The sequence below is a fragment of the Jatropha curcas genome, chromosome 9, assembly GCF_041381405.1.
Source record: "Jatropha curcas cultivar XTBG-Jc1 chromosome 9, XTBG_Jcur_1.0, whole genome shotgun sequence".
Taxonomy (NCBI): domain Eukaryota; kingdom Viridiplantae; phylum Streptophyta; class Magnoliopsida; order Malpighiales; family Euphorbiaceae; genus Jatropha; species Jatropha curcas.
In genome coordinates, this window is record NC_143159.1 from 1,107,217 (window position 1) to 1,117,600 (window position 10,384).

The following is a 10,384-nucleotide window of genomic DNA, read 5'->3' on the forward strand; positions in this document are numbered from 1 at the left end:
ATTTGCCCAACTCTGTGTAGCCGACCAGGAGAAATTGTCTCCGTCGGTAACGCCATCAGCAACAGCCCAGCTAGGATGCTAAAGATCCGTGAACCTCGCTGACCAAACATTAACGGCTGATTATCGTATAATATCAGCCTCACCTGAGCTTAAAACCACAGGCCAACGATCCTCTTTTTTTTTTTTTTTTTTCTTAGAGAAAACTAAACACGTCTATTTTTTAATAAAAAATTTATATTTTGATGGGTAAATCATAATTGGAATTTAGACAAGTCATTTCATTTATAACAATTCTAAAAAATGACCTTTTTTTTTTCCCTTTCTGTTTAAAGATCTTGTGTATTGAAAACTTCATTAAAGGTAAGTGGTTATTTGGCTTTCAATACCAAATAATCACAATGCAATACTCAATCACAAAGCATTCCAGTCTTTTTTTTTTTTTTTTAATTTAACGAACTAATAGCAGTATTTATTTATTTATTTCTTAAAAAACAGATAAATCTTGCATATGCAAAATAATACTTAATATTTTTTAAGACATGGAATCTATAAATGGATGAATCTACACAAATTATAGTCATCTGAATAAAACTGTTGATTGCATTAATTGATTTGCCATGTCTAAAAAATTGAAAGTTAAAAATAAAAATCTTCTCTAACACTATTATTTATTTAATAGGTGAGTCTCATGTGTCACACTCTCTATTTTTATACGATATGTTAAAACATCGTGAATCGATTTTTTATTTTCCTTTTTCCTATTTATTTATTTTTCTTCTTATTCTTCTATTTTCGTATTTTATTTTCGTCCAAGACTAAGGGCACCGATAACTAAAATAGGGTGAAAAAAAAAAAAAAGAGCAAGCTTATTGGGCCGAGCCCCGCCGCCGGAGGATGGGGCCAGTTTATAGAACCTTGAAAAGCAAAAGTTTAAGAACCGACTTTGCTTTTGAAATTAACAAAAGAGATGCCATTGCCCGATACGAGCATGTTATTGCTGATCCACGTCACTCTGTACATGGTGCCGTGGAAGCCACTTTGATTACGGGACCCTCTTATTTTTTTTATCTGTTCTCGATTTGTTTCCGCGTCACAACCGCAGAACCATTCCCATTGCTCTATTTATAATATACCCTCCTTTTGTTTTCTATATAATATTTCTTCATCCAAAAACTTTGTGAACTGTCGGGATGGCCGAGAGGTCTAAGGCGTCAGATTCAAGTTCTGATCTTCGGAAGAGGGCGTGGGTTCAAATCCAACTTCTGACAAATATGATTTTAATTTTTTTACTTTTAAATTAATTTCAACCCTTTTTTTTGTTGCGAAGAATAAAAATAAGAATACTATCGCGCTGCGGAATATTCGCAGGAAACATGCATGTCAAAGTTAGGAAAAGAAATTAAAAAAAAAATTAAAAATAAAAAGTGAGGTGTCCATATATGTTGCATGTGGAAAGTTGAGAGCTTTTCAATTTGTAGATTTGTATTGCCAAAGGTGATCCATACACGGTTAATTGACCATGTTGGCTTTGATTTTTGAATAAAGTTAAAAGTATTAATTAGCCCTATCAGATTAATTAAGATAATTGAAAGTATATATGTATATTTTAATTATTCAGATTAAAAAATTTAATGCAATTGCCAAATCTTTTAAACAAGATTTGTAAAAACATGAAAGAAGGTTCATTGAATCTTCACTACAAGAGCATTAAGCATTAACTGATCCTTATGACTAATACTTATTTACAACTTTTAGCTAATGCTTATAATCATTAATTGTCGTTTCTTCTCTTGCCGCGTGGACTGCTTGAAATCATTTTGTTTGAAGAAGCTTCAGGAGCTGGCCTTGCAAATTCTTTTATATTATAGTACTCCATACGACAATAGTCAAACAAAAGTAAAATGGAGAAAAAGATTAAGACCAAATTAATAATTAACCAAAAGTAGATGAAATGTTTGTTGGTACATAGCTACAAGATAAGATTGCGAGAGAAAGATTACACCTATATATATGTATATCTGCGGCTGGTGTTTGTTGAAACTCACTCCAGCACACCAAAACAAGTGGTTCGTCAAGCAAAAGTGCAATGTCTACGTTGCATGCATGTATATTCATCACAACCTTCGAGAAGAAATTACAGTCAGTACATATACCTAAGTAGGTGTATCTTTTAGACAAAGTAACCTTTTAGGCTTTTACAGAGCTTTAGCTGAGTTAACATGACGCGGAACTACACTTAACCTCTTCCAAGTCTTTCATTAACTTTCTGTCATCTTTGAAGTATCAATTAACCCATGTGCCCTCACTTTAAGAAGAGCCAATTTCAACGATTTACATAATTGATGTAATGTAAATACACTCTATTCATTTAAATGAATTCATGTTTTATCTATTTTGAATTTTTAATAAACCGAATGGGTTTCGCTATGAAAAATTAAATAAATCACATTCAAAAAGTTTTTCTTTTATTTTATATATAATCGTATATGGATAATAATCTTTAATTATAATACGGACAAAATACAAATTGTATATAAATATAGCACATATAGCACATGCAATTTGATATACCAAATTGGTTATCACCTTTCTCATCTTTACTTATGACTATGGAGGGAATTAACAATATATAAAAATTAAAAAAAAAAAAAAAAAAAGGAAGAAGAGAGGGGTCAAGATGTCGAAAACAAATTGACAATCCTTACCCATAGAGCAGAATGGTAGAATGGGCTCATGTTATCTGTCGTGTAAAGTATACCATATGGATAATTGTTAGTGTAATATATATGTATATATGGTTTTGCTTTTTTTTTTCTAAGTAACTTTGCTCTCTCTTTATAAAAAGATTTGCGTCACACTAACAATGGTGATCCTGAAAAGGATTGTATGCTCCTTTTTTTTTTCTCTCTCTTTTCTTGATTTGCAGTTATATAATCGTCTTCCTTCTCCTCCTTCTTCTTATTCGATATCTTGGGATTTCGATTGTTGAATGTATAATGACAGAGACAACATATATACCGACATTCTTTATTCGAGCTGCCAACTTTAAAGTTGCAGAAAAGCTTATAACTGCTTAATTGTAGTTGGAGGTCAAAAAGAAAAGTGAATTTAATATGTGTAAATATGACATCAAAAGAGATATATTGTTTAACATATATCATAGACATTCCATTCCATACATTATCCCTATCAACAGTGACATAAACAATCACTAGCTTCCAAGCTAAGTTTTTGCTTCTTTATTTCGAAAATTTTGAAAGTTACATTTTTTAAATTTACTGTCAAATTTTTCTTTAAGACTTTATATTCAACGACTATATGTTCTTTTTTTTCGTTGGGGGGGGGGAGGGGGTGTTTGCGCATTTACCTGGACAAAATTAGGGCTTGTTAGTTAAGGCCTTAGACGCGGTATTAGACTTTCAAAAATAAGCCCATATGAGAAAGCCCATTATATCCATTGGACTTTTTATGTACGGATTGGCAAATATGAACTTGAAAAATAAAAAAGTATTTTTACTTTAAAATTTTATTCGATCTATACTATAAAACCTATCAAGAATCGATCATGTAGTTTCCTTTGAATGTCCTATTAGGCTATTATACATAACGCACGATGAAAATATGGGTTCTGTTGATATTTAAAACTCATTTTTTTTAAGAATCTCAGAGTTCATGAATCTATATTTTATTTATTTAATTATATTTCTATACATGACTCACGAATCATTTACTGATAAGACTCCACTAACATTTGCCAAACTAAAAATTCATGAAAATGGGTAGTGAAGTTTGACTGAATTTGATGAAATTGCGGAAAGGGTTTCATTTTTTTTCAAGAACTGAAGGCGTAAAAAGGAGAATTAGGTAAGGTTCATGCAATAACCACATAAAATGTCTTTTTCCGTCACCAACAACAAACTGCTTATAAGCATTTTGGTGACTCAACAATGGACGAATGAGTCATAATCTCTTCAGGTAATTTAGTTTGGTCTGCAAAAGTTAAACTATGTCTAGTCATATTATTTTGTCTTATATAAAACTGTCAAAATATGGAAGTTCGTTCTAATTCAGTCTTCAACCTACAGAATTAGAAATGCACTGTAGTTAATGATTCTCTCAGAAGCTTGACGATGAAGATTGATCTGTTGACAACATGTTTCAGCTGTCGCATTTTTTCTGCTTTTAAAAATTAATTTATGATCAATAAGATAGATTAAAAACTCCAGTCTATCAACTAACCAAGCCCTAATTGTATTAGGACATTAATTAAGTCTTTAATGCCTTTAATGGTTATGAGGAATGAGCACGATACATGTTAGTCAAGTGGTCGGCAAGAAAGCAATATCACATGTTCCATCCTCGTGTCGATGACAAGAACGAATCCAAGTAAACGGTGAAAAATGTGTCACGATTCTATAATTGGATAATTAAACATGTTTTATATTTTAAAAATATTTTGGATTGATTTGGTGAATATCTGGATAGAGGTTAGGTAAGTATTTCCTCTGTTGGCTTAATTATTTGCAGTTTCAATTTCTGCAATTTAACAATCGCTACCGTTAATTACAAACACGTCACCACTTCTATAATTGGATATAAGGTCTACATTACGAGCAATAAAGTAAAGTAACCTTCTTCACAAGGAATATTCTCAATTTAATTCGGAGAAACAAATTTAAAAAAAAAAAAAAAAAAAAAAAAAAAAAAAAAAAGAAAAGAAGACAAAGATAATGAATTACACATCCCGTGATGTGTGGTTAATTAATTAAGAGACGGTATGGAGTCCTTGTCACTTAAAGAAGTTTTAATGTGCATGGCTGTAGCTGACAACTAAAATCACCTAACGACTAACGTGATATGTTGCTCAAAAAAACAAAAAAAGGGAGGGAGTGTGATCTGCTATGGATCAAAGTTTATAGCGGTGAGATTATGAGATGTGAAATATACGGACTCTGTTTCACAATAATAACTATTTTAGTACGTATTACTAAATATTATAATTAAAAAAAATAGTGTTTTGATATAATTAAAACACTAAAACTTATAATTAATAAAAATAATGTTTTGACATAGTTAAAATACTAAAAGCTACTTTAAAAAATATTGCCCAACAGGACCATAATCAAACTAAAATGTATATTGTCAACTAGAAACTTCTTAATCAATATCAAACTCTGTTGGAGGTGGACCAGACAATCTGATTAAAATTTCACGCTCACGGGTCAGGCTCTGGCGCATGAAATGTTAAGTTCTTACTGACCAATCTAACGCTAGTTGTCAATTTTAGGTTGCAAGAAATGTTTGATGTCAAAGCAAGCATCACGCACATCCTGTATGTTGAAAATAATTGAGGCATTACAAACACTGCATCACCATCCACGCCTTAAACACTCAATTGATTTAATTAAATTATCCAAATCCATTTTTAATTTTTAATTTTGAATTTTTAAATTAAATTGTCACAACTGTTTTTATATGCCGGAAGATTCCCTCTTAATTATAAATGGATACGCAAAATGGCCAATTGAAGTATGACGTCCAACAAGAAGACAACAATTGAAATTATTTCATTGTCTTGGCACCAAATGTGGTAGGTTACAATTTTTTTTTTTTAATATTGCATATGAATATGATGTCGAAACCAATAAATGAATCACATCCCCATACCAATATTTAAAAAAGAATTGCTATTATCTAATTCTAAAAGCTACAAGATTTAAAGGAAAAATAAAATCCTATCTCTAATTCGCTGTTCTGCTTCGTGCATTTCGCACCACCACCACCTCCACTCACCACTACGCCCCTTCTATGCTACCATGTACCCGGTACATGGTGCCAAATCGGATTTTAAGAGGAGGCTAGTGGTGATCAATTGACGGGTGAGCATTTCCAATCAACTGCCACGTCACTAGGGCCCAGGACATGAAAAAGTACAAACAAACAAAATAGATTGTAGGGTCCACTTCTGAAACGACAATATAATTTGGGCCAAAAAAATATAGATGGCCGTTTTTTGTAGCTTCTTGGGTCGACTGCTCTCTCCCCAAGACCCCGCGATCTATTATATAATAGTGTAATTATATAATATTTTTTAAAAGCTAGCTAATTATCGAGCTACCGCTAGCAATTTTAGAATACGTGCGTCAACTGCCAAATTGCTACCGTGATACTGACAAAGCACGCAATACCATGTGATCCCAGCACGTGGGTATACGTGGAGGGTGATGATGCTCCACTTTGGTCCAAGGCACCTTCGTATACCATGGTGCCATCCATCAGAGATTTGTTGGCGTTTGCGCTTGCATTTGAAGCGTCAGTGCTCCCCTGCGACGATTTCTGACTGCAAAACCGCAAGAAGTAACCGTTAGCATCTGTACCATCAGAATTTTTTAATTACTATAAAAATAAAAAAGACAAGTCAACGTGTTGTAATTGGATTGGCTGTCAGATCAGCCAGCATAACTGGCCGTTACAAAGGTAAAGTTTGGGGATGTGCATTGCAGTAAAGTTACTTTGGGATTCGGAATGGTGTCTACTGGTATTGGCTTCAGTGCCATTGTTTCAGATGCAGTTCCCTGCTTTGGAGACCGTAAACGGCGTAAAGCCAAAGACGCAGTAATTTTAGGCACTGTGAGCACATAAATGACTATTCTACTCCTGCCAGACTCATGTCGGCGTGGAGGTGCAGTGACTTTATGCACACGAATTTGGCCATAGATGACTCCGCCTCGTAAATGTTAATCTGAGATTATTCTTTGTCTGGCAGCAATGTCAAAAAATGGGGTGGTCTTGTCAGAGAATGACAAATTAACCCAACGTTCATATTTTCATGCTTTAGTTAACTTCTAACGGTCAAATAGAGGGCAGTGAAACAGTAAAAGTGGGGCGTGACAAAAGGACTTTTTCGTCAATTACCTGGTATTGGGGGTTGGGCAAAAGGTGATCAGGTAATTCGCAGAGGCACAAGTGAAGGTGCTTGTCTTGTCATCATAAGCGTAGCTATATGCGTGTGGGCAAGCGTTCTTGAAGGTCGCAGAATACGAAGATGGCTTGCAAGTATCGGGTGTAGCATACGCGCCACTGCAACAGTATTGTGGTTGCCTGAAAGCTTCACACGCGCTCTTGCAAGCTACTCCTTCCCCTGACGTGCTTGTTACCTTAAGCTCCGACGGACACGAGCCGTTCAAATCCACCACACAGCCTGTGCTTGAACAATTCTGGCCAGTGCCTCCCTGAGGTACTACCAGCACGGGAAGATTGTACCCGTCAACAAGACTGACATCGAAGTAATCCATTCCACCATAACCGTCAAGCTTAAACTCCGCCAGTGTGGCAGGAGGAACAGCGCCGCTACCAGAACATTCTAGCTTGCCGGAACCGCAATCTCCTGTTAAACAAGAGAATTTCCCGGCGGAGTCTTCTGCACAATGGGTCCGACCCCACATTCGACCGCCCCATGAAGCAGGTGGGTTGATAGTTCTGGTCTCACCCTTTTGGAGAACGAACCCGGTGGAGGAGAGAGGCGGCGCGTCAGCGTTTGAAAGAATGCCTGGCCATACGGTGTAGTCACACTTATTTGATATTGTGAAAGTGGTAGAAAGGACATCTGTAGCAAGAATAAATCTAGAGACTGTTAATTGATTGATGATTTTGATATAATTGTCTAGTTTTTCATTTTACAGGACGCCATTATTACCTGGTAGAAAAAAATGGGCAACAAACAGAGAACACAGGAGATTCCTTAATGTTAGTTGAGCCATGGAAGCAGAACGCGGAGCTTAAACGATGAGGGAGAGAAAATTTTGCTTATATTTTATAATTAATTAATAGAAGAAGAAGAAGAAACTGAGCCCAATTCCTCCCTTTTCTGTCTTCTTCTTCTTAGAAGTGAAATTGGAAAGAGCGCTGTGAGATTTTCTAACGCTTGGGCGCAATGGGTATTTATAGAAGCGAAAGCGAGCGTCGCAAACTTGGTTAGGTTATATCTAGGCGGACCCACAAAAACTTTCTGACAGGGCGCCACCTCGGCTTGATGCTGCATGTCGTTTGGTAAAGAATTGATTTTGACTTCTTTCATAAAAATTTAGCAAAAATGTATATTTAAGCCTTAAAGTTATCTTGCTCGTTAAATTTATAAACTTTTATTTATTGAGGTTAAGTTCTTAAATGCTATATCTGTTATATAATACTTTTTACATTCGAGAAAATAGTTCATTATTTCAAAATAATAAATTTTTTAGTTTTTAATATAATAATATTAAATGCTCCCTCCGTTGGTGAATAAAAAAAAATACAAAAATGAGTTGGTGTGCTAAGGATATAATGGTTTACTATATAATAGCATAAATAAACTAATAATTATTCAAGTAAGTGTATTGAAAACAAGTGCATAATTTATAATAAGAAATTGCTAAACACTTCTTTCAAGTTAAGATGATTATTATTATCATAATTATTGAAGACCAATAACATTGTTAACTTGAGAAATTGAAATAAGTAGATGGTTGGAATTGGACCGAAAAAAACCCAAAATTATCAACGAGGTCAAATTGAAGGTTGCAGCCTTTGTATATTGTCTTATTACATAGTATTAATTATATTATGGAGTCGTGTTTGGTTAGCTAGTTAGTCTTTTTGCATGCAAAGATTTCTTTTTAAGGGTCAAGATTCTTAAATGAAATGACAAGGTTACATGTTAAGATCAGCTGGATTTTGCTTGAAGAACAGTTAAAGTTGGCTTCAACTTCCAACTTGCCATGTGTTTGTTTGTTGAACAGACATAAGTAGTTGGTGTTTTTAATTTCAAAGAGATTTGTTGTTGCCAGAAATTAGTCTTACCAGAAAGCAACCGCTGGTCCATTAGTTCTTGAAATATCTCTCTCAAAAGGAAATATGAAATAAATATCCCTTCCATAATTCAAATATCTTAATGCCAGTATCTGAAATTTCGTGTAATAGATGAGCCACCGCGGTAGACTAGACCGGCGTTAGCAGCCTTAGCACGCCAACTTAGAGAGATACTACTGCATAAATATACAATGTTGGCAAACTTCATCATTTGATAGGTTAAAGATATCCGTAAATGGCGGCAGTTAGACCCTTGAGACTGAAGAGTGAAACCAGTCCAATCATAACTTTAGTCCCTTGGGTCAAATCCTACGTCACAACTTCCCTTTGTTTCGCACAACGCATCAATATATATACCCCAGTTTTATTTTAGTATAATTAATTTTATTTGGTGTATAAGGATGGAAAGGTTAATCTATTTTTCTTGTTGAGATTCGAAAAAGAAAATATTGCCCGACAATTTGTAAAAAGCAGTAGAAAATAATAACATAGGTCTTTCACTTTTTGACATTAGCTTCTTAATCTCAGTATAACCAAATGGATCTTTTAAAAGATTGGTTGTTCTCACGTCATTTTTGCTTCAGCTTATAAGAAATGTATATGTATCATTTTGTAAAAGAGAGCATCGCTTTCAGTGCAATCCTAACAAAAGTGCAGTGAACAGTTACAAGTAGTATTAATAACGCAGCCATTGAAAAAATCAGGCCGCAAGGCAATGGTCAAAATTTAGGGGTGAACATGTGCTCCATTACAAGAATTGAAATGATATATTAATTTAACAATTGATGGAACCTTTGAATATGATGAGCATTTAGACACTTTATTTAACCAAAAAATCATACCATTTCCTGGTTTGGATTTTGACCAATTTGCCACAGCAAATTGGAAATGAGAAAAGTCAAATTGGATAAGGTCCCGACCTACCATGCCACGTTCGCACACCTAAACTCGGCTTCCATTACTTTCCTTTTCCTTTTTTTTTTTTTTTTTTAAATAAGGAATCCATTTCTTCAATTCTCTTAGTAATTGGGTACTTACCAATTTCATGAACTCGAATAGGAAATGATTATAAATTATGGTCACGTTTATTTCATGTGACATTCACTGGAAACCAAACGTCAGAACAGCAGTAATTCTACTCGTTCATATGTTGTGGATTGCATTTATAAATTCTCTCCCACGCCCAGCTTGTTGAGTTGAATGAGGTATGTTGGAGAAACTTCCATTCAACTACCACCTATTGGAATTTTTATTAATTAATTTTGCGTATTAGCTTGCAATGAATCAGATAAGTACGTTCTTTCTCAACTTGATTAGATTTTGAATTTTCAAATAATTATTCACTTGAGGTTAGTACATGTGCAAATTTGGGAAATTCTTCATCCATGAATTTGTAATGTGCTTTTATTTAGTTAATAAAAGGACACAATGAAATAAACTACATAAATTTAATTTAAGAAGGAGCTGCGTGAAATAAGCAATTAAAATCGTCAAGATTGAAATTAATAAATCAAAGCAGTCGGTAACTGAATTCTCT

At 34.3% G+C, this 10,384-nt stretch overlaps 1 protein-coding gene and 1 non-coding gene across 2 annotated transcripts; one reads left to right on the plus strand and one right to left on the minus strand.

The window, feature by feature from the left end:
- The first annotated feature begins 1,184 nt into the window (after positions 1-1,184).
- On the plus strand, positions 1,185-1,268 carry TRNAL-CAA (transfer RNA leucine (anticodon CAA)). Its single transcript has one exon. It is a non-coding gene; the product is annotated as a tRNA-Leu (tRNA).
- Positions 1,269-5,544: 4,276 nt separating this feature from the next.
- Positions 5,545-7,921, minus strand: LOC105635328 (thaumatin-like protein 1b). The gene is made up of 3 exons (XM_012218393.4): positions 7,697-7,921; positions 6,916-7,606; positions 5,545-6,340 (listed from the first exon to the last, which is right to left on the minus strand). Exons 1-3 carry the CDS (start codon positions 7,758-7,760, stop codon positions 6,130-6,132), a joined length of 966 nt encoding a protein of 321 aa, XP_012073783.1. The 5' UTR covers positions 7,761-7,921; the 3' UTR covers positions 5,545-6,129.
- Positions 7,922-10,384: the final 2,463 nt, after the last annotated feature.